Source organism: Osmerus eperlanus, chromosome 7, assembly GCF_963692335.1.
Source record: "Osmerus eperlanus chromosome 7, fOsmEpe2.1, whole genome shotgun sequence".
NCBI lineage: Eukaryota > Metazoa > Chordata > Actinopteri > Osmeriformes > Osmeridae > Osmerus > Osmerus eperlanus.
The window spans coordinates 15,878,145-15,900,772 of NC_085024.1; the positions used below are offsets into that span (position 1 = coordinate 15,878,145).

General features: G+C 44.9%; 2 protein-coding genes across 2 annotated transcripts; one reads left to right on the plus strand and one right to left on the minus strand.

Annotated features, from left to right (window-relative positions):
* The first annotated feature begins 1,136 nt into the window (after positions 1-1,136).
* Positions 1,137-15,150, plus strand: LOC134023247 (doublecortin domain-containing protein 2-like). The gene is made up of 9 exons (XM_062465206.1): positions 1,137-1,779; positions 2,312-2,366; positions 3,959-4,035; positions 4,141-4,275; positions 4,379-4,528; positions 4,640-4,694; positions 5,129-5,294; positions 13,107-13,183; positions 13,525-15,150. The coding sequence occupies exons 1-9, from the start codon at positions 1,493-1,495 to the stop codon at positions 14,341-14,343; spliced, it is 1,821 nt and encodes a 606-aa protein (XP_062321190.1). The 5' UTR covers positions 1,137-1,492; the 3' UTR covers positions 14,344-15,150.
* Positions 15,151-16,033: 883 nt separating this feature from the next.
* On the minus strand, positions 16,034-21,153 carry nrsn1 (neurensin 1). The gene is made up of 3 exons (XM_062465207.1): positions 21,018-21,153; positions 18,657-18,863; positions 16,034-18,506 (listed from the first exon to the last, which is right to left on the minus strand). The coding sequence occupies exons 2-3, from the start codon at positions 18,852-18,854 to the stop codon at positions 18,108-18,110; spliced, it is 597 nt and encodes a 198-aa protein (XP_062321191.1). The 5' UTR covers positions 18,855-18,863; positions 21,018-21,153; the 3' UTR covers positions 16,034-18,107.
* Between the last annotated feature and the right edge of the window lie 1,475 nt (positions 21,154-22,628).

The following is a 22,628-nucleotide window of genomic DNA, read 5'->3' on the forward strand; positions in this document are numbered from 1 at the left end:
TGCGTTCAAACACTACTTGGGGGGGGGGGGGGGGGTAATCTTGTAATCGTATTATGTTGGAACAGAATATCACAAACTAGCCTGCCCTTCATTAGTTTGGTTGTAACTTTGAATGCTACCCTATCATGTTATGGTTTCATGATGAATGCATGTTTAGATAGTCTCTAAAACGATATGCTGTCTCCACGTTTTGCCAAAATATTTTCCATCCAGTGGCGTGCCGCCATCGTGTGGTTGCTAATGAAACTACACATTCCAGTACTAATCGTTTAGCAGATGATTTGCCTACGTAGGCGGATTGTGGGGAATTCAAGACGGTACCGTACGACCAATTTGGATACCACAGTTGCTATAAAACAGTTTTATCTATAAAAATACAATAAAATAAACCAGCTTTAGGGCCATTTATATAACCACATTCCTACTGGCTACATGTAAAGTTTTAACAGTGACCTGGAGCAGTAGGCCTACTTACTATACAATATCCTACTTTATCCAAATAGAAGCATTTATTTGTTGGTTCAAAACCCATCCCTTGCTAAACGACTGCTCGGGCAGCAGGAGTCTGATTCCCTAGACTTCACTTCTGCGGCACGCCCAAGTTCTTCGGGAGGAAGGGGAAGGGCACACCACACATGTTTAATTGCAGTGGATATCAAAATGGCAAGCCACTTGATAATACGCTGATAAATGTTCTGCAGCTGCACTGTTGTCATGCAACCCAACTGCTCCCCCCAAACAAACATGTTTTTCGAATCGGGCAAAGCAAGTTTCAGGATGCCTCTCTGGCTCACAATTGGTCCCCTGGTGCCTCATTAACCCAAATATGAGTTTTGAGAACATTGAGCTTTACCATTGAGTGCATTTTAAACGATTCTTTGTTACTCCGTATTGCTTTGTGACCGTTCAGATGCGCATATATATTCACATTTTATGTTCGATGCCCAATTTTCGTAAAAATTTGAATCTACCTGTTGATTATGTCGATAACGACACTGGCAATTGGTTCGATGATTGCAGGGCGTTTCTATAGAAACACCTCAACACACGAGCTCCCATGATACTGCTTACACTGTATAGGGAAACTGCGTGCGGCACGAGACCTCTATTGTCACATGGGCATAGCGGTGTACGCGCAACCATACTGTACATCCATTAAGTAGCGCTATAGCCTACAGTTAACCAGTATAGTCATCTTCTCAACTGTTATCTTTTACGTATACATTTATGTTGTGGGCCTTTTTCTGACAAGTCGGAGCATTGCAATTCCAGAATTATAGCGACCATAGGCTTCAGCTTGTGATCAGGGTTATGATAAGTGCGGGACGCCCATTCAACTTTGACCAGTCGGACAGAACGGACGTACAATTACCTTTCATGGCGTGTTTATAATGAGGACCGTCCCGTCCTGCAGTTTCTTTGTCTTAATTTTAAATACTTTTATTTGGCGTACTAAAATCACCGTATAATCTAGGTTATATTACGCACAGTCATGAACTCTGAAAAACCTAATTTTCTATCACAACCTGTCGTGAAAAACATTTTTGTGTACAGAAACGGGGACCCTTATTACGAAGCACGTCGTGTGGTGGTAAACGAGAAGAGGGTGGCCAATTTTGAGACTTTTCTCAGGGAAGTCACTGGTGGTGTGCAGGCTCCTTTCGGGGCTGTTCGGAATATCTACACTCCAAAAGCAGGACACCGGGTGGACTCGTTGGATCACCTGCAGAGCGGAGAGCAATATGTCGCTGCCGGCAAAGAAAAATTCAAGAAACTGGAGTAAGATACTTTTGTTAAAGTGAAAACGTTGACTTTAGCCTATTTAGCGTTGGTTATTAAATCATATAGGATTTGCATTTGAATAAAATGTGAATTATGAGTTGCTAAGGCAGTTGGTAGTATACAGTAGCCTACTAAAGTACTTGATGGTAGTACCTGTAGATATCTGATTGTTGCTACTGCAAGATCTGCTAATGAACTGATTGGGCTTGTATGTTTTCACCGAGTCATATGTAAATACTGTGACAGTTTCACAGCCCTGAGTCACAGTTTCGCTCTAATAATAGACAGCTTTACAGGTAAAGAGCTTTGTAATCGTGCCATTCTGCCTTTCGGCCCACTTTTCTCAAAGACACCTGCAGATCTTTTAGGTGAATGTATATCAATTAGGCTCACCCACTTCAAAATATATATTGATTTTTTAATATTTTTTTCAAGTGAAAATGAACCACTGAAAATTGTATGTACGGTATGCATAACTTTCTGATTGATTTATGACAGAAGGGCAATAACTCTGCTGTTTATCGTGCAGTTACCAGCAGATCGGCCCCAGAAAGAGACGCATGCTGCAGACTGTGGTGGGACAGGTGAGACAAGGCGTGACATCACACTCAAGCTGTCCCTCAGGTCACATCAGCTCTTTTAGCACATCAGCAAAGCTTGCCAGACTTCTGGCCTCCACGGTGTGGTAGTTTGAGAAAGATTAGCAAAGCGAGGTGTAAGGTTTAGTCCTTTACCTCATTGTTACTGGTGCCGAATCACCCGGTTCCCATCTCAGTGACCATGAATTATTGATTCATAAGAATCATAACCGACTATCTTGAATGCATCTTTAATCAAGAGCGCGTCTGCAACGCCAACTTGGCACTGACTTTGAGACATATCCTTCTACTTGTCAAAATTAGGAGAAATATGAAATCCTGCCCAAACCAAAGGCCTCTTGCCTGTTCATGTTACATAATGGAATATTACACCTTTTCAGGTCTGACTCAGAACCTGGCACGGAATAACAAAGATTTTATTTGATCCTTTTTTTTAATACTATCTAACAATCAACCCTAGTTTAAGTCTCTGTGGATTCAAGAGCTCCTCAACATTAGCTACCCCTTTCCCTTCAGTCCAAGGGTTTTATTTACCCTCTAAAAGCAGTTTATTGGAGGTAGGTTGTGTGTTCAGATAATTGTACTGGGCAAACATTAAACAGCCTCTATTTATGAGAGCCACACTCTCCTCTCTGTCCTCTCTTGAGATCCCTGATTGCATCAATTAGAGAGGCCCTCCAAGCAGCACTCCTGGTGGTAGATGGAGCACTTAGAGCTCTTGCTGTGACCCATCAGGCCTGCAGCCTAGACTCCCCTTCCTACACCAACACACACCAGTGTTGCTAGGGAGATGACAGCACAGACTCCTTTGGTCTAGAACCTTCTGCAAGCTCTCCTAAAACAAACCTTCCTTTCAGGCCTTTCTATGGGAAGTCGGTTAGCAGGTGATTTTCTCCAAAGCCACATACAGGGGGCCGGGGAGGTGGGGATTTGAGCCTGTGACCTCTTGATCTGCCTTGCCATGCTGGCTTTCAGCAGCGGGGAGGGACAGAGAAGGGGAAGGAAGCATTCTTAGTGTCTAATGGGGTCGAAAAGAAGCTTAGCTTCCTGTCCTCCATTCTTCAACACACAGCATTGTTACCATGGAGCACGATGTGTCGCGCAGGAAAATGAACTCATATTGGATATAGCCGTGGAGAACCCAGGATAGGCGCCTGGGACATGTCAGGTCCGGCCCTGGACACTGGACATTCCACTGGGCCGCACTCGCCCATCATCCCCGGGGGAGAGACGAGCATGGAGCTGTTTTTGTCTTTCCTCTGATATTTCTTTTTTGTCCCTGCAGGAGATTAGAAAGTTATTAAGGTTATTTTTTGAAGCAACTAGTATCACTGTTACTCTTTCTTTCATACAAACAGGCTTGACTCATACAGTCATGCATAATTAATGATTCTTGACTGAACAATCACTAGGTCATTGCTATAGTATGGTACCATGTGATATATTTACTTTACCAAGCAACTAAACAACTGATTGATCAGATCATGTTTTGGAAATCTTACAATAACATGTATATTACTATTATTTGCAATGCCAGAATTAGTACTCCATCTCCAATGTGTTATCTTTCATTGCAGCTCAAACCGGTCCCCCAGAGTCGAATCATAGTGTCAGCAAGGTTCCTGAAACCCATCAAAGAACCATGTACAATTTTGTAAGTTGTCCAAGTCATCACGAGCAAGGTTATCATGATGCCTTGAGTGTGGGGGCCGGGTTACCATGACGTCGCCAGTGAGCTCGTTTCTCTGTGCCTCGTCAGTGTGGTGGCGAACGGCGACGTGCTGAACCCGGCGGTGAGGCTCCTGATTCCCCAGAGGGTGCAGGGCCAGTACGAGAGGGTCCTGGAGATGATCACCGAGAAGATGGGATACAGGCTCCTGGGTGGGGTACGAAGGTAGCCTGAGACACTCATCCTGAAAGAGCCGTTGGAGCATCGTTGGAGATCTCAACTCGACTCACTCCTATGAAAATGCGTGGTGTGTTTGTGTGTTTTCCAGCCTGTATACATTTGACGGCGCTCTAGTCAGTGACGGTAAGGATCTGGAGAACGGACAGTTCTATGTCGCTGTCGGACGAGAGAAGTTTAAACGACTGCCTTACAGCGACCTGCTCTTCACTAAGCCACGAGGAATGAGGAGGATTCTAGGGTTAGGACCTTGGATTCGATCATAATGAAGCGATTTGATTCAAGCGTCTAAACTATTGTTATCCCAGTTGCAAGAACTAACACGTTGGAACTTGTTGTTTCGTTTCCCCAGGTCCAAAGCCGCTTCCCTGCCACCCATTTACAGGTTTTCAAAGCAGAATGGAACAGTGAGCGTTGACTTTAACATTTACATTTAGTCATTTAGCAGACGCTCTTATCCAGAGCGACTTACAGTAAGTACAGGGACATTCCCCCGAGGCAAGTAGGGTGAAGTGCCTTGCCCAAGGACACAACGTCAGTTGGCATGACCGGGAATCGAACTGGCAACCTTCGGATTACTAGCCCGATTCCCTCACCGCTCAGACACCTGACTCCCTATACTTGACTCCCTGACTCCCTACTTTAAGATACTTAATGGACACTTGCTGTATGTGCTGCACATGCAGCACATGTGCTGTATGTGCTTTCATATTAGATATCACGTTTTCCAATCCCAAATTGGGCCCACACTCACTCACTCCAAACACCTATCCATCCACACGTCCATCCATCCATTCATCCACAAACTCTTCCCTCGTCCATTCATCCCTCCATCCCCCAGAGCAAGTCCATGGCTGCGTGCAGTGACGCCGGCGACTCCAAGACCTCCCCCCCGGGGAACAAAGAACACCTGTCGTCCATCGTCAGGGAGATCTCCCAGGCACGTCTCATCTCCCTGCGTAAGAAGAGGAGCGGACTGAGCATGTCTCTGGGCGCCCAGGACAACGGTAGGAATGGAATGTGTCCCCCCCCCACCCCCCTGCTAAGTCCTCTGAGGCTCCCTGTTCTCATTAAAGCAACTGTGGAAGGATTCCAAACCAGCTCCTGGCCTATCCCCTCAGTCTCAGAGCAAGGGCTGAGTGTTAGTGATATGGCACGGTTCCATTGACAGCGCAGGAGGCCTGGTATTCCACTGAGCTTACTGGATCTGGATGGTCTCTCTCACATTTACATTTAGTCATTTAGCAGACACTCTTATCAAGAGCGACTTACAGTAAGTACAGGGACATTCCCCCGAGGCAAGTAGGGTGAAGTGCCTTGCCCAAGGACACAACGTAATTTTTCCCTTCGGGGAATCGAACCGGCAACCTTTTGATTACTAGCCCGATTCCCTAACCGCTCAGCCACCTGACTCCTCTCACCTTGACAACGCATACGGAATGCTTCCCCTACTGTGCAGGGAAGTCATCTGGGGTTTAGGTGTTCATTAGAGCAGGGGTGGCTCTGCTTTTAAGTCTGACTCCAGGTCCCCACTTCTCTCCTCTCGAGTCAGACCCGCAGATCTCAAAAGGGTGGGGATGGGCTTTGGCAAGATGGCCGACACACCACCCACCTGATTCCACTCGGTTTAGGATCTGCATCTGTCCAGCTCTGAGCTTGTAATCAGCACTAAAACATAACGGACAGGACAGTATGTGAGCTGCTGAGAGATACGACAGTGGCCAGATGTACTTTGGTACTGTGGATAATGCCATGGAAACTATAGCATTCATTCATCTTAATAGACCATTGAAACCATTGAAGCGTTTCCCCCCTCAAAGCCGACCTTTCTTTAGTGTGTCGTATATTTCTCAGTCTGTGTGTGTTTGTTTGTGTGTGTCTGTGTGTGTAGGTATGCGTGTGTATGTATTAAAAGGGGCATTTCAGTGATACTATACGAGTCCAACATGTGACCGTGTGTGTCTGGGTGTGGGCAGGGTCCAACATTCATTCATTCGTCTCTAACATCGATGATGTCATGTCTTGGGCGCTTATATAATGCTCTTCTCTCTTCTGGCCACTGGAGGGGGCTAGTGATCTAGGAAAGTGGAGACGAGCTGGAGCATCACCGGCAGACGAACACACGAACAGCCTGAGACACATTACGTCATTCTGTCTCGTACACAGCTAGTCCTGGCTCCCCTAACTGCAGCTCTCTAAGGAGTGTGGCGAATGGTGTCTTAGACTTGTTTAGCTAAACATGGTGAGGATACTGTTGGAAACTTTGAAATACCCCGTTTAAAGGCATTGGAAGTTGCCTCCAGGGATTGAATCTAAAGGATGTTAACAATGTAGGTTAGTTGCTTTATTGCTACGATATAGCTTAGTGCTTTACCTACAGTGAGTATATTCAAGGGTTAGGTTACTGCACCTGGATGACAGCCTCTGGTAAGGCCCTAACGTGTCCCCTGAAAAGCATCCTCGCATCTGCCATACAAAGCCCACTAAGTATCTACCACAGGACTCCCATCCACCTCTAATTCAACCTCAGATGTCATCTCTATATTAGATCATGTCACGTCTTGTTCTGGCCAGGTGAGCGTGCTCTGGGGGACACGTTGACCTGTAACTCAGTGGGGGGTGAAGCGGGCTGCATGACGGACAGGAAGGACAATGGGAGCCGTCAGAGCATGGTTAAAGGGGTTCAGTGGACCAGCTGTACTGCCTCTCCACTCTGTTTCCTCCAGACACACACACACACACACAAACTGGGGCTTGGAGACGACGTCATCGGACAGTTAGACTGTAGGTCTGAACGAGCGTCGGGTGCACGATGTGGGGTGAGGTCGAGTCGTTCCTGAGGTGCTTCTGTGTGCTGTGCCGGGATGGTTTCAACCCTGTCTCGTCGTGGCGTGTTTGCCTGTCTGATCGTTTGTCCCACGTGGCGAGGCTGCCGGCGAGTTTGTCTTGTCGCTGTCCAGGGTGCTGAAAAGCAGAGCTCTCCTACTTACAATCCCGTTGTGTCCCGTATACTTTATACAACAGGGAGGACATGAGAGAAGGGGAAACACTGACTCTATGTCTCAGGACATGTCAGAGCTTGGAGCGGGGCAGAGGAGAAGACACTGACGATAAGCTGAAACGTTACCCTCTGCCTTGTTCATCACTGGTAACCTAGTAACCGGACTAGTAACCCGAGTCAGGTTCGGTATTCTCTCTAATTTAAACCCCCTGCTGTCGAAAGAATTAGAGAGCTTCTCGCTCTTTCTCTCTCTCTAAATGTACTCCCTCTTTCTGAGTCTTACTTTCTTTCATTTTTTCATTTTTTCTTTCTTTCTTTCACTCTAATTCTCTCTCTCTCTCTCTCTCTCTCTCTCTCTGTGTGTGTGTGTGTCTCTATCTATCTCTCTCCCACTCTCTCTGTGTCTCTCTCTCTGTGTCTCTCTCTGTGTCTCTCTCTTTCTCCCTGTTTTCTCACAGTTTCTGTCTCCCTCTCTCATCATTTTTATTTAAACCTGTTTTGCTGCTTGGCTGTACACTGTAAGCTTACACTGAAGTCTTCTTGACAGACACCTTCCCCAGGGTGAGGAGGGGGGGGGGGGGTTCTGGGGGTTGATGGTGGATGTTGGAGGAGGGTGGGAGGGTGGGTGGGAGGCTGGATGGAGGGTGAGTTTGGGGTAATTGCCTTCCAGGGATAATCACTCCACAGCGGCCCCTTCAAAACACCATTTTATTTGTCTCTGCCACTCGCCAGGCCGAAATTGGTGCTCAGACAAATCAACAAAAGAGCGTGCTGGGTGAGGAAGAGGGAGGGAAGAGTGTGCCGGCTGATTATCTTGTCCCTTACGCATGCATTAACCACGCCACGCAGGGTAGGGGGGCAGCATGTGTATTTAAATCCCCCCTCCCCGCCCCCACCTCGGTTATTAACTGTCAAAGAAGCACCTTTAGAAAGGAAGATCCGACCAAGCTAACCAGCTCTCTGGTGGGTTCCATTAAACCCAACATGCATAACATTTGTTTGGTTCTGCTTGTAGGGTAAAGTACAGTAAAGAGATGTTTATGTAAATTAAAATACAGAAAAAAAAAACATTTGGGTTTAGTAGAAGGCAAAGTACACGTATAAATCAATTTGGTTATTCATGCTGAATAAATAGGATCATATATATTTAGTAGAGGCATAGCCATTGTACTGCAATATGTGTCTCAGTGCATTCTAGAAAGAGAGTGAGATTGTTTATTACAACATTAGGTCCAAGAATAATTATGGACAATCGCAACAGTGGTTCGGATCTTTATTGTTCAAATATGCATTGTATCTAAAATATTCACAGCACATATTCAGTAAATCTGGCTTTAGCGATTGTGTATCCTGGTGTTTATTAAAGCTGAGCAGATGGTGTACTTCAAGGCAACCAGAATTGGGTCTGTCAAACGGGTTCTTTCACAGGGATCCAAGGACTAAGCTGTGTATGTTTTTATTTGTCATTTGCCCTTGAGCAGAACAAAACCTAAAGCAAGTGAATAAGGCCTCTTTTCTTTGGGAAATGTTAATGGAAGCCAGTTCATTTCCCCATTCACCTCTGTGCTACAGTGTACATGTGAAGGATGCACATTCACTGTCTATCATTATTTATCAGCTATTTCGGCTGCTTGGAACATGAAAGAATCATTTGAGATAACCAATCAATTAAAAGAATGATGGCATGTAGTGGTTTGTCGAGGCTGGCATAGAAATTTTACATTTTTAATCTTTCTGTGCTGTGGTGGCTTTGGAATTCATGATGAAAAGATTCCACGAGTATTTTATTCACTATGAAAATATAAATGTTTCTCTAATTGCAAGCTTCCTTTTAGAAAATCAAATAATGTATTTTTATTGTTGATCTTTCCGGAAGAAGCGCGACCACATGTGTGGTTTGGTAATGAAACTCTTGATACATGAGGTGTTTTTATGGACGCTGTGTCGAATAGCAGAAAGCCAGTGATTAATGTGGAGCCCGTTAACACAACCATCAGCGAAGTGAAAGCTAGTTTTATAAGCAAACAACAAGATTAAACGTTTCCCTCTCACGTCGTAAAAAGGTGACGCCGCCTCGGGGAATTAGGCCAATCAGTGTGTATACCCATAATGCCCTGGGTGATGTTGACGCAGGGTAAAAAAAACAACACGGGTGGATGTAAAGGACACGGCGGCCTATCTGGGAGGGGATGCACCAGCGGGACATGCAGAACGGGAGGGATTGGAAGGTGTTGTTTCATGTCAGGGGCCCAGACAGCTTCCACACAACATCCAGCACACTTACCCTTGCCTCGCCTTCATCCTTCATTTCAGAAAGCAAAGGTTTTTTTCATGACCCTTTGAAGGTGGATTACTGGATTAAAGTGAAAAACAGATCATCTCCCATGGTAATCTGCTAACCAAAGTGTTGTTTTTGACATACTGTGCAGGAAATTGTCTATCATTTCAAAGTTACACTCGGGCGCGGTTTCTGAGTGGGTTTTGTGGCGGCGTCTCCAGGAAATGTGTCTCACATCAGCTAAGCGTTCAGACTCTGAGGACAGATGCACAGTCTCTTTGGTGGATTTAGCAGTCGGTGCTGCTTACTATTCGTGTTTTGGCTATCCATAAGTGTCTCCTATGATAAAGTCTCCTTTTGCTTGTCACCTTATTTCACTTTTGTGTTTGAAGCATTGCAAGCCAAGGCCAAAGCTGCAAAGTTTGCCATCTAGAGTGGCGTAGTAGAAGGATGTCAGACCAAAAAGAGTGTCCTTCATGTTTTCACATTGTGATTCAGCTCTAGTTGTACGTGACTCTGGCGGAGGAATGGTGAGATGCTTTGTGCTATGGTCTACAGGTCTACAGGTCTACGGGCAGGTCTACAGCCGCTTAATGAGTAGCCATGTGCCAGTGCTGAAGGTGACATGTCACATCTGGACATCCAATCATCACTTCGTCCTCAGGGTGCATATATTACACCGCTGTGTTGCCTTCCAGGGTTTGGTCATTTGGAAGCATTTATGAGGCAGGGCCAAGACTGGGGTACCTTTAAATGTACCTTAATGTTTCTCTATGTTGAGCATAAAATGTCTGGGTCTCAGTTGGTCATCAAATGTTTAATAGCACCCTGGTCAGCCTGCAGGACATATCTGCTGAGTGGCAACAATTAGGATTTACTAGCCAGAGTTATGAGCTGTCAGATCCTCCTCCCTGTTGCATTCTCCCTGGCTGGATGGTGTAAACATGCAGAATCAAGGAACAGCTTTGTTGATGTTGTTGTGAGACCTACGTACCACATCACTGCTGTGGTATCAAACCTCTATCACTGCTTTGCATGCACGACCGGTTTGACTGAGTTCAATCCAATGTATGAAGCTCACCGCACAAAATGTGTAAAAACACACCCCGTACCCAGGTCTGTTGTCCCAGCGTGCAGCCATTTATGTTGACGACGCGAGCGATGCATGGAGAGTTGCGATAGGTATGTCTTGTTAACAAGATGCATTTTGACCAGTAATAGCAGTTATGATTACGCTTTCAAACATGAAAAAGAAAGGCCTGCACGGTGACTTTGATCAAAGGTGGCACACTTTAACAGACACGGTCTCATTTGCATACTTCATTACCATATTTACACGGCACATTTCACCATCACTTCTCTTTAACTGGCAGATACATCCCGAGTCTGGAGCAACTCCCAGCAGATTCATTAGCTTCCTTCGCTAGGCAGTAGAAAACGACGCCTCTTATTTTCCACAACAACAACATGCTGCAGAAACAAACTGTCAAAAACAACATTTCCCAGCAGGCTGTGAATTGTTTCCTTGTCCCAGCGCAGAAAAGAAGAAGAGTTATTTACACATACTGAACTGAAGTCGCTGCTCTTGTTGACAGTGAGATGTAGATGGAAATTCTGTTGGACTCCAGTGAGCCACAGGAGGGCATGGCCCTGTTCTATAAATACCTAAGTTACCTGGAGTTACAAGAAGCTACAACACAACAAGGAGTCCTTCTCCTCGGCTGTCTGTGGAACGACAAGCAGGCCAGACAAGAAAACCTAGTTAATAGAAAATGTTTCACTTCCATGTATGTGTAGATGCAAAAAATGTAATGTAGATGAGCTAGGATTTTATCCAAACATGATTTAATTTTGTATGCAGTTCCAAATTCTTGTTCAGACAGTGTTTGAAAAATACCAGTTACAGGAGACAGCTTGTAAACGTTTCATGTCACCACCCAGTAGACTACGTCTCACTGATTGCTGCTTCCACATCTTTGAAAGCATTGAGATCTGTCTGAGATACGTAGTTTGTACAGGAAGGTTTCATTCCATCAATTTTGCACTGAGCCAAAGTTGTTTGGACCTGTATGTTGTATTGTTTCAGGAATACTGTGACATGTTGCAAAACTGTGTCTCATAACCTTCCCCTTAAACCTCTCTGGTATAAATTAAGCCAAGGACTAATGGTTCTGCGTTTCAGAGACAGAGATAGACACCAAAGTCTCCAGTCACCAACGTTCCCCAGTCAAATCTATTGAATTCAATGAAGGGGGATTTCAAATGTTGTATTTAATTAGATTTAGCATTTTCATGAGGCAGGCTGGCCTCTCGCTAAATCACGTTAAGATGTTTATTGTCACATTATCTTCTCTGCTTACAGTCAATGGTTAGGACTACCATTAATGGATGCATGTGCATTTGCATAAAAATTTCAAAGATGCCTTTTATACCATGGTGTTTCATCTCTGCTGCTAAACTTCAATCAGTTTTTGCATTTGGAATGCATTTAATGTCTCCTTAAACTGTTCTGGAAGGCAGTATTTTGTAAACTGGCACTAGAGAAAGGGAAACTTCCAAATAAACTTATTAATGTTTTAGTATTTTTTTAAATTTATCATATCATTTACATTTATTACTCATCAAGTATTTAAAACCAGAGTGTAATTGTCTTGTTTCTCAGGCCATACAGTGATATTCCTCTTGTGAATCGTACATTAATTGCTTAAAGCTTCTGATTTACATACACTTGTGAAAGGGCCTGGTGTTATTTTGCACTTGAATGAGTTCTCATTACTGTCTAGATTGTTTCCTCTAAAATAAACATATAAAGCAATATTACATTTTACTGCACATGTACTTAAATCCAAAGAACTCAGAAATGACAAACGCAAAAGGCAGTTGTAATCTTCTCATGGTATTCTGATACTGTAGCCTTGTTCATTAACTACAGTAAGTATACCTTTCTGATATATATAAAGATAAACAGTACATTGAAATGGTGTAGATGTCAGGACTGCACAGTACCATTCCAAAGCTGTTGAAGCTTAATTCTGAAGCTGAATGTAGCTGAACTTTTCACTTTCTGGTGAGCTATAGATATAAACTTGTATGGGCAGCCAGGCATACAGTAACACTCATGTGCTGTTGAGAGTCTCGATTGTGTAACACGGCTGATTGTAGGCCTGTTTCAAGGTAATGGAGCAGAAGGTCTTGCTTTTGACCAGGGGGTGTCAGTGCTGTGCTTCTGAAAGTCTCTGTGAGCAGAATGTCACGGCTTGAGTGGATCAGCTCGAGCAGCAACAAAAACATTGCAAGCACATAGGAATCTTAGTCACTCGGTCACATTAAGAGGAACTGTCCTTTCTAACATATGACTATCTACAGGCTCCACATATTTCCGTTTTGAAACAAATTGGGGAGGAGATTGAGATTTGAATGAGTAGGGTGACACAAGAAGACCTCCGAATGTCAATTGAACTTGTGCTGTCATCATGGTGTGAGTGTTGGGTACGGTGAGCTGTGCGATGACTGTGTGTCTCCTCCTGGGCTGGGTTTCAGATGAGGCAGACCAGAGGCTTGAGGAGGGGGACGTGGAGCCAGGCAGCAAGACTCCACAAGACCCGCCAGCTGAGGAGGTGACAGCCGCAGATTCACCCAGTGACGCTGATTTCACACTTCTCCTCACATCCTCGTAGAGCAGACAGTGTATGAGTCACACAGTCAAACTCCATATATGCGCCAATACCATTTGCTTTCCCCGACATTTTCCGGTTAAAAGTGGCTGCACACATTGTACTGTGTTTCTCTACTCTTGTGAGTGCCCAGTATAATTCTTGTTGTTGAAATATTTGGCCTAGAATACTTGGAATCTCATTATAAGGATCAAAGACATCAGCCTCATAAGGAACACTGTGTTGTCAGTAACATTATTCTATTGTATTGTATTCTATCACATTCTGTTCTTTCTGTGTGCCAGCGGCCAGCTGAGAGCAGCATAGAGGAGGGTCCTTCAGAGGAGACTGCAGAGCAGGAAGTAGATGCTGCTGGTGGTGAGAACACCACAGAAGAAGCCTCGGAGGCAGGAGAAAAAGTCCCGGATGCAGGGGAAAAAGTCCCGGATGCAGGGGAGAAAGTCCCGGATGCAGGGGAGAAAGTCCCGGATGCAGGGGAGAAAGTCCCGGATGCAGGGGAGAAAGTCCCGGATGCAGGGGAGAAAGTCCCGGATGCAGGGGAGAAAGTCCCGGATGAAGATGAGAAAGTCCCTGATGCAGGGGAGAAAGTCCAGGATGCAGGGGAGAAAAAGAGCCAGGACGAGGGACGTGACGAAGCTCCGGAGGAGCAGGAGAAAGCTGGGCCTGGGGAAACTACAGGTGGAGGGCAGGAGGAGGAGAATGAAGCCGATCCCACTGACCCCGGGGCTGAAGAGGAGGCCCCTCCCGCGACAGATGGAGACGAGGAGAACAAGAACAAAGAGGAAGAGCAAGAAGGCGCTCACCCTGCAGGGACAAAGGACGAGAAGGAAGAGAAGGAAGAGAAAGAGGAGAAGGAGGAGAAGGCCACAGAAGAAGGGGCCGGAGGAGAGACGGAGGAGAACGGAGAACAAGAAGGGAGCGAGGGAGAGGGAGAAGACCACGCTGCTAGTGCTAAAGATGCCAAAACCGACGAGTCCGGGGAGCAGAAGGAGGCAGAAGAGGGGAATGGAGAAAGAGAAAAGGAGAAGGCAGCAAACGGAGAGGAGGAGGGTAAGGAGGAAGAAACAGGCTCCAATGGGAGGAATGAGGAGGAGAAGAGCTGATGGCAATTGTCAGTCATTCCACAAGAGGTGTGGTGGGAAACTGATCAAGAAGAAAGCAAATAGACGCACACATATATTCATAGTCACAGATATGACAAATGCATTAAATAATATATATGATATATTTGATAGTAGACGGTATTATAATGAGTTCAGCGTTTTATTAGGGTTCATAGCTACACCCAATTTCCCCACCAATCATTAGGTAGGGGAGCATAGCCTTACATACATGATTTATTGCTAAGCTGTTAGTAAGTCCTGTTTGGGACATATTGTGAGTTTAGAATGGAAATGTTACTGAATGAACAACATGGAGGATAGAGAACGAGGCAGAACTCCATTTGATAAACACTGATTTCTATTTCTGCATGTAAGAACTGAGAATGATTTAAAAACGGAATGTACCTCGACTGAACGACAGATGTAGGTTTGTGTGTATTGTAGTTACACTAGCTCATACATTTCTCTATCTCCAGTATGTTTTCAAACGGGTATGTTGACGCTATATCGTTTAATGTTTTCAAAATGACCTTTTTGGTAGTTATGTCATTGAGCCTAAGATGTTGAGTGTTATATGATGGGTCAGTATACATGATGATCTCTGTATGTACTGTAGGAAAACGGTAAGGGGAATAAGCTATGTTGTGTAACTGCTGTATCTGACTGAATGTAGTTGTACAATGCATGAGGAGATGGACTTCCTATTTCTGCTAAACTAACCTGTCCCACAACATGGTGCTTCAGGTGCATGACTGCATGTGCTATCAGGATGTTCTTGTAAAAGGTTACAAAATAAAATCGAGTTGAAACAAACATGCAGTCTCTTTGTAACTGACCAATCACTATTGTTTCATATTGGAGTATTTCATATTTGTGTCCAATCAGATAATTTGTGGCCTCCTTCGTCGACTTTGGAAAATACCAGATTCAATATGACTTGATTGATCAGAACTTTGCATTGAAGAATTTGATTGGGTTGTAAAATCCCGTTGGAGCAAAGTTAACAACTGGTTCTTTTATGTTTAACAACACGTTCTCATGGTTCAATACATGATGAGCAGCACACTCCTGATACTGTTTCCATGGAGCCTTGGCGTGTTGATCTGGGACTAGCTCCTCTAACTGCTCATAAACTGTACAATACCTCATTTAACAAGCACGGCACATCCTAGATCCTCTGTTCTACTCTGACACGTTTTGTGAAAACTGTCTTGAAGTGTGTCGTTATATTTTCAACGAAGAAATTCTACAGGTAGAGCTGACTACATCCGAACTGAACCCCTCCATGTCGCTATGAATCTTCCAGAGTGGATTACCATTTGATACAACCCAATGGCCTCGCCACCCTTGCTACAGTGATCCAGGGTGGAACTCAGAGGGTGAGTCACGGAGCGCAGGGAGAGAAGCGTTCACCTGTGAGTCATCGTCGAGCACCCTGAGTATTGTCACGGTTTATTTCTAGCCCTGCCATCCATCCTGCATCCTGCAACCCCCACCCCACCAGCCTCCTGAACTGGTTGGAAACAACCTGTCTTCCAGAGCTCCACACAGGAACACAGCACTTCACCCTCAGCGAGCAGCCCTTACGCAAGATAAAGGTGGTTTAAATGTTGACGCAGAAAGAACAGCTCCAATGCTCGGACTGAAAAACGTCAGTCAGTATTCGGGTTAATGATGAAACAACACGGTATAGGCTGCAAATAAGTTTTAATATCTTAATTTAAAAATAGACATATACGTTAGACATTAATATATCTCTTTTATCTTTGTTTTTTTCTTCTGTGTTTTCACTCCCAACAGTTAGAAACCACCGATTGAATTTTCCCTTGGAGTTCACTAAACGATCACCTGTCACATTTAGAAATGGTTTGAAACACGGGGCTCAACGTACAGAATAGTACTGCATGGAAATCAAAGGTATTTACAACATGACACTACACGGTATTAGCACAGTTTAACCACCTACTGATCACTCATACAGTATAGAGGTTACTGCCAAGGTTGTCCCAAAAATATGATGAATTTTAGACTTTTAGAATGTCAATCACAAATAGAACAAATAATCTTCCTGACAATAATGACCCTGATGTTTTAAAACTTTTGGCTGCTTGAAGGACTCGATTGATATTTTTTCTATAAAGATTCTATTGATTGTTTACACATCTTGTCCAATGTATTGTTCTCAAGAGGGGATTTGTCGTTTAGCCTGGGATGATGTTATTCACAACTAGAAAAATATAAGAGAAAGGAACTGCAGAGTTTAAGGGGATTTGATCCAGCGAAAGGTCAGCCTACCTACGTGCAGGAGTTGTTCTAGACCCTTCTACAATGATCTGCTCACTGTACTGTACTCAGAAGATAATCAAAGGTTTCAAATGAAATGGTACGTGATACCTCTACATGTTAACTGTATCATGACATGGAGCAGATCCCATACAGTAACGTTTGATTTGTACCTAGGTTTTCTGTGTCGCAGGCATGTACACGCATTTACATCATCATTATGAAAGATGATCTACACGTATTGACTTCCTGTCCCACAGTGGCACATATTTTATCTAACAGTAGATGTGTTCAATCAGTGAGAAAATGAGTGTTGAGGTGAGGAATGGAGAGCAGCAGTGTACTTGGTGACATGGTGCCAGCTATATCCAAACACTATAACAGTGAACAGTACAGCTGCTCTCTCATTCTGTCTTGTTCCTATCGATTGTATCGTGTGGTTTCCTGGACGGGAGCCTGGAAGCAGAACAACGGAAAACAGGACTCCAGCCCTCAATTTGTTCTTCAGATAGCCTTCCTCCGTTTGATAACTTAACTTCCATTAGAGGTGGATTGAGGTTCATTTTTCTGAACTAATCAATATATTATTTAAGTGAACAAAACCTTTGAAAGTCTACCCTGACTATTGAGGTGTACGACAGTGCGCCATCACATTGAGTATGTAGGGTGAACCACAGATATCTGGTTCTTGTAGAATGCTTTTCCTCGCTATGAGATTCTGTTATTTTATACATAGGACGTCATACCTGTTAACAGTCTTTTGGGGGGATTGATTTATAGTAATTTCCCTTCCAACTGTTGCAATGATAGACTAGTTTGAGTATTATTACAAAGACAATTTTCGGATGGCACATCTAAGCACATATAATGGAAAAGGCATCTGATTCACATTCACTAACAAATCCTAAGTGGAAATGAAATAGTGTAAAGGCTGTTACCAACTAAAAGATGGGTTTCCGAGACGTGAAATGATAGCCTGGCAAAGAGTTTGCGTGTGCTTTTGCTCCAGGTAGACAGCATGACCTCACCAAAGACACGGACAGATTGTTTCAGGGCTGCTAACATTTCATATCCCTGTCCAAATATCTGTACATGCATTCATCCTCCCTCACTCCCATGAAGGAAATATCTGATCTGATGTGACAGGATGATGTGATGAAAGCATGTGCTTTTCATCACAGGTCTAAATTACAGCCTAATTGCCAATTGATTTGTCAACAGAAATGAGGAAGGATGGTCATGTGTCAAGACCTTCCAACGAGGGCCTCTATGGTGGCTTTGTCCTTCCTGACATCTGAGACAACATGGAGGGGCGAACTGCTACTTAAACACTTCAACAGACTGGAGCCAGGTGAGTAACCAAGTAAGCTGACCTTAGAAAAGAAGACTGTGAGGAACACACACACACACACTCACAATTACACACACACACACACACACTCAAGCACACCGACGAGCACGTCACATCTTCATGTTAACTGTCAGGTCTCCGAGCTGGGCTGGACGTTCTGGACTTTAGACAGGGTGATGGGGACCTTGCCCTCTCCAGGGGTGGGGGCTCGGGTGATGGGGCTCACGGCGGCCTGCAGATCAGCCAGCCTCTCCTTGAACCTCTGCTGCAAGTACAGCTCCTCCTTGGAGTAGCTCTTGGCGAAGGCGGAGAGGAGGAACCCCGCCGCCATCAGGGTGCCGCCCACGCAGAACAGCACGGCGCCCGTCAGCTTGCAGACGTCCAGAGCCCGGTTGAAGCCCACGGCATGGCTGTCCACGAAGAGCAGCTCCTCCTCGCCGAACGCCTCGATCTTGGCGGGCGTGACGTAGCCAATCAGGAGCGTGACGAGGCCCGAGACCAGGATCAGGGTTCCGAAAGCGAGACAGACCTGGGGGGGAGGGGGGCGGAGGGGGGGGGGGGGGGAGAGGGGGGGGGGAGAGGGGGGGAGAGGGAGAAAGATGGAAGAGTATATTTCCGGTCAGCTACACGCGACACTCCGAAACGGAGAGCGTCGTGATGAAGCCGGGCTCCCGCTCACCTTCCAGAGGACAGAGCTCCACCTACTCGGCGATCTCTGAATCTGAAAGTCTTCATCGCGCTCCCAGATGGAGGCGCTGCACTCCTCGTAGAACTGGTGCAGGTACGAGCGGACTCCGTAGCGTTGGTACTGGCTGTTCACCGCGCCCTGGCCGTGCTCAGCATACTCCGGCCCACAGATCTCTGAGCAGGTAGTCATGCTTCACATCTGACGAATGCAGGGAAACACACACACACACACACAGACAAGCGACGAACAAATATACTTGGTCACAACATCTGTTGTCTTTGACAAAATGCATAAACATGCACACACACGTGCACACTCCTACAAACAACTCTCAAGATCAGGTATCTGCCATTGTAGTAATGTCGTTTCATTAGCACAGTTACAAAATGTTCAAACAAAAAAGCCTTCGTAGAACATTTGGAGTAGCATTTTTTCCAATCATCTGAATCTTTTGAAAGTTACAGTATGATCAAGCGGAAAATCAAATGCTCACACCCAATGCGCAAATCGACCAAAGCAGGATAAACACATCCCACACTGTACACTTAGCTGTTAGTCATCCGGCCACAGAGCCACACTTCCCCCAGAGAGTTAGCTCTCGTCTGTTTTCCACGGTTAGCGTGAGAGCTACACCAGAGTTTCCCTACCACCAAACTCGCTGAGGTTTCGTCGGACAAAAAGGCCTGCGTCGTCTCTGACCAACAGAGCGGCGACGTTTCGCTGAAACCGACTGGGTTCTATTCGTGCTCATTCGCGATGGCGGTGGACACGACACCCGCTAAAGAGTACGTGGGAGTCCGAGTCCTACGGAGGAGAAACCTCGACTGATACCGTGCGTCTCGTTATGGTACACATGACAACATGCCCCCAGGAGTCCTGAGCCCAGGCATGCCCAACACCTGCCATTTGTTTGATATGGCTAGTCAAGCACGAGGGGCGGCTGTTAGGGGATGAGGCCGAATGTAGCCTGCCCGCTAGGAGAACAAGGCAAACGGGGAATCATCACAAGGATTTACGCTCGTCGGATCGTCGCCGCTCCTTTCGGGATCGCTACCTTCAGATTCCTAATGTCGCGCTGTGGAGCTGTCTCTTCCTTCGCCGAGCGAGTCGGAGAGAGGACAGCGTCGAGGCGACCGGCGCGTGGCGATCGTGAACGGGATCCCGGCTGAACTGGAGTTGCAGCCTCTCCCTGTCTGAGCTCCTCTCAGCTCGGGATCACAGGAGACCTTGTGCTTCCTGTAGAACATGTTAATTACATTGCAGCTAAATGTGTAGCTGCTGCTGGGGGAAGCTGACAGATGAGTCAGCCTCCTCCTGAGAATATAACAGTGGGCCATGGCCCTGTAGCCTACGTCACTGCTGAATTATTTGTGTGTACTGCATGAAACTAGATTGCAAGATTAGGTATAAACCGGTGTTATGATCAATGCACATTACAGGATATGAGAACTTTTATGGTTGTGTACTGTAGGCCTTTGCCTACCTCCTTTTCAATATGTTATGGAGGCATTTGTGAGGAACACACAGTACTGGATGTTCAACATAACATGTCTATTTTGGTAGAAGCAAATAACTGTAAGGACTGCATATCAAACATCCTTTTTCACCTAACAGTGGAAGAAAATGCCTTTCCACGTCAACAAAGACCCATGACTTGAATCTATTCAGTCACGTGTATGCTAGATGAGTACACCTGATCCAGATTGTGATATAATAATAATACAAATATATTGCCCATATCTAAGTCAAGTATAAACCTATCCATTTTATCCGATTTACAAGTGACTACCATAAATTCGTTTTACAGTGGTATTGCTCCTCGGGAGAATGCTACCCAAAACGCTGTCCATGGTGCTGAATCTATGCTCTTGACACAGGCGTAATACATGACGCCATACTAAGAGCAGACGTTCGTCGTGTTCCCTTGAGATAAACACCACTTTCATTATTTGTAGATAATAATGAATTAACGTCATTTAAACGTAAATTGTTTCCAGATAGTTAACTATACCAATCACGTTATACAGACATGGAAAATCTGTGTATGTATGAGCGCGTTTGGTGGACATATTTTAGATTGTGTCAAGTACATAAAACATTAAATTCGGTTTTTATCCTGAAACTAACACCTTTTCGCCAAGTACATTGAAAATACATACCGTACAAATTGACGGATTACAATGTGAAGGTTAAAATGACAGGTCAGTGTATTTTCTAACGTTTTAACCTCCAGATCTGAAGTGCATTTAGACAATATCTTCTACCTCACAGCGCTACATAACAAATGCAATGTGATACATTTATTTGCACATAATTTAGTAATACACCGAATTTTATGAAAAAATAGACTACCTGTCATAACCAGGTTTGGAGAGTGGTCCTGTTCCTTCAGTTGGGTCCCATCACTCCAGAGCTCGCGCCTCTCGGTCTGCACGTCGATGATTCAGATGTTCACAGTGCACACTGCGCACGCGCAATGATCTAGCTGTCTTGTTACGGTACAATAAAGCGGAGGCGGTTGTGACTGGCAAGAGACTGGCAACCAAGAGGCCATTATTTCGAAGGTCATTACAACACTTTAGCAGACTATGGATGTGAGATATTACACCCAAAAATGTGGAGAAAAGACAGTAGGCAAATCCGTGAATTTATGTAAATGTGGAAAAGGTTAACTATGTTTCCTCGTGTTAGTCATGTTGGAATTCAGACTGATAGGACCTAAACAACTACATGTGGCCCGCCTCTCAGTTATTCATTGTCCGAAAGTCAACCTGCTGTAATGAATGCTACTGCTTTACCATCTTTTAGCATTTCAGATAATGTCACTGTCAATTAAGCCTGATAGAAAAACAAAATAATGGAACATTTCATGGAACATTCCCACACAAACACCCTCCAGCAGTTTCTCAGAGAAACTGAATGATTGAATTTAGGCCACATTCCAGAGGCAGACTATTTTTAGAGCTTCCATTGACGTGTAGTGTGAAGCTTAGTCACTCCATAGCTACTTGCTCTGAGGGTGGGAGGCGTTCTGAGATGGACAATAAAGACATTTAGGAACAAACAGGAAAAAAAAGGATTCCTTTTAGACTGGACGGGCTTCATTTCTATTTTACCAGATTATTTTTTCTGTCCAAAGCGATGTACAAGGGGGATTCTGACTTTGACCAATTGATCTGCAGTCAAACTATCTAACACTGAGCTACACCCATCGCCTGGTATTTAATCTTATCTACTAATACCCATGAACTGTGTATGTCTATCTCTTTCTTTGTATGTGTGGGGGTGGTACAAGCCAAGGACAAATTAAACTCCCTCTATATTTTATTTATTCTAAATCTTGGACTAACCATCATCTGAGTTGACCTTTAGAGGTCAACTCTCTACACAGCCTTCCTGCCGTAGATGACTCAGAATGTCATAGGAACAAAGGAACTGTCAAAAGGCAATCAGCAGACCAGTCCTTCACCATTCAGGAAACCCATTGTCCAGTGTTTGGGAAAACACTGCAGGTCAGAAAAGCATACCTTAAGAGGACAGTATTGTATGTGGCCCAGTGAAGATATAATCGAGCATGACTCATCAGTGAGTCACTGACACAGGCCCAGCCAGCCCTGAACATCCCTCACAAATCAACCGCCATGGTTGGAACCACTGGGAGACACGCAGCCTCAGAACACACCATGTGTGTTGTGGTTGGAGATGTGTTGTTGTAGCTGGCAGTAGATGAGTATGTGGTGAGATTGATAATGAAGTTATTGTCTATAACCTGCATTTGCAAAGGAAAGGTTTGGTCTTTGTGGATCATAGGTTCGATGTTCTAGACTGCCGGAAATTCCCTTTCTAGCTGGCATTGGGCTGTAAAGAGAACTACCGTAATACAACCCTGCCATTTTTTTATTTACAAAGCAAGATGTTTGGCATCAAACTACATAACAGTAAAATCCGTTAAATCAGCCAAGC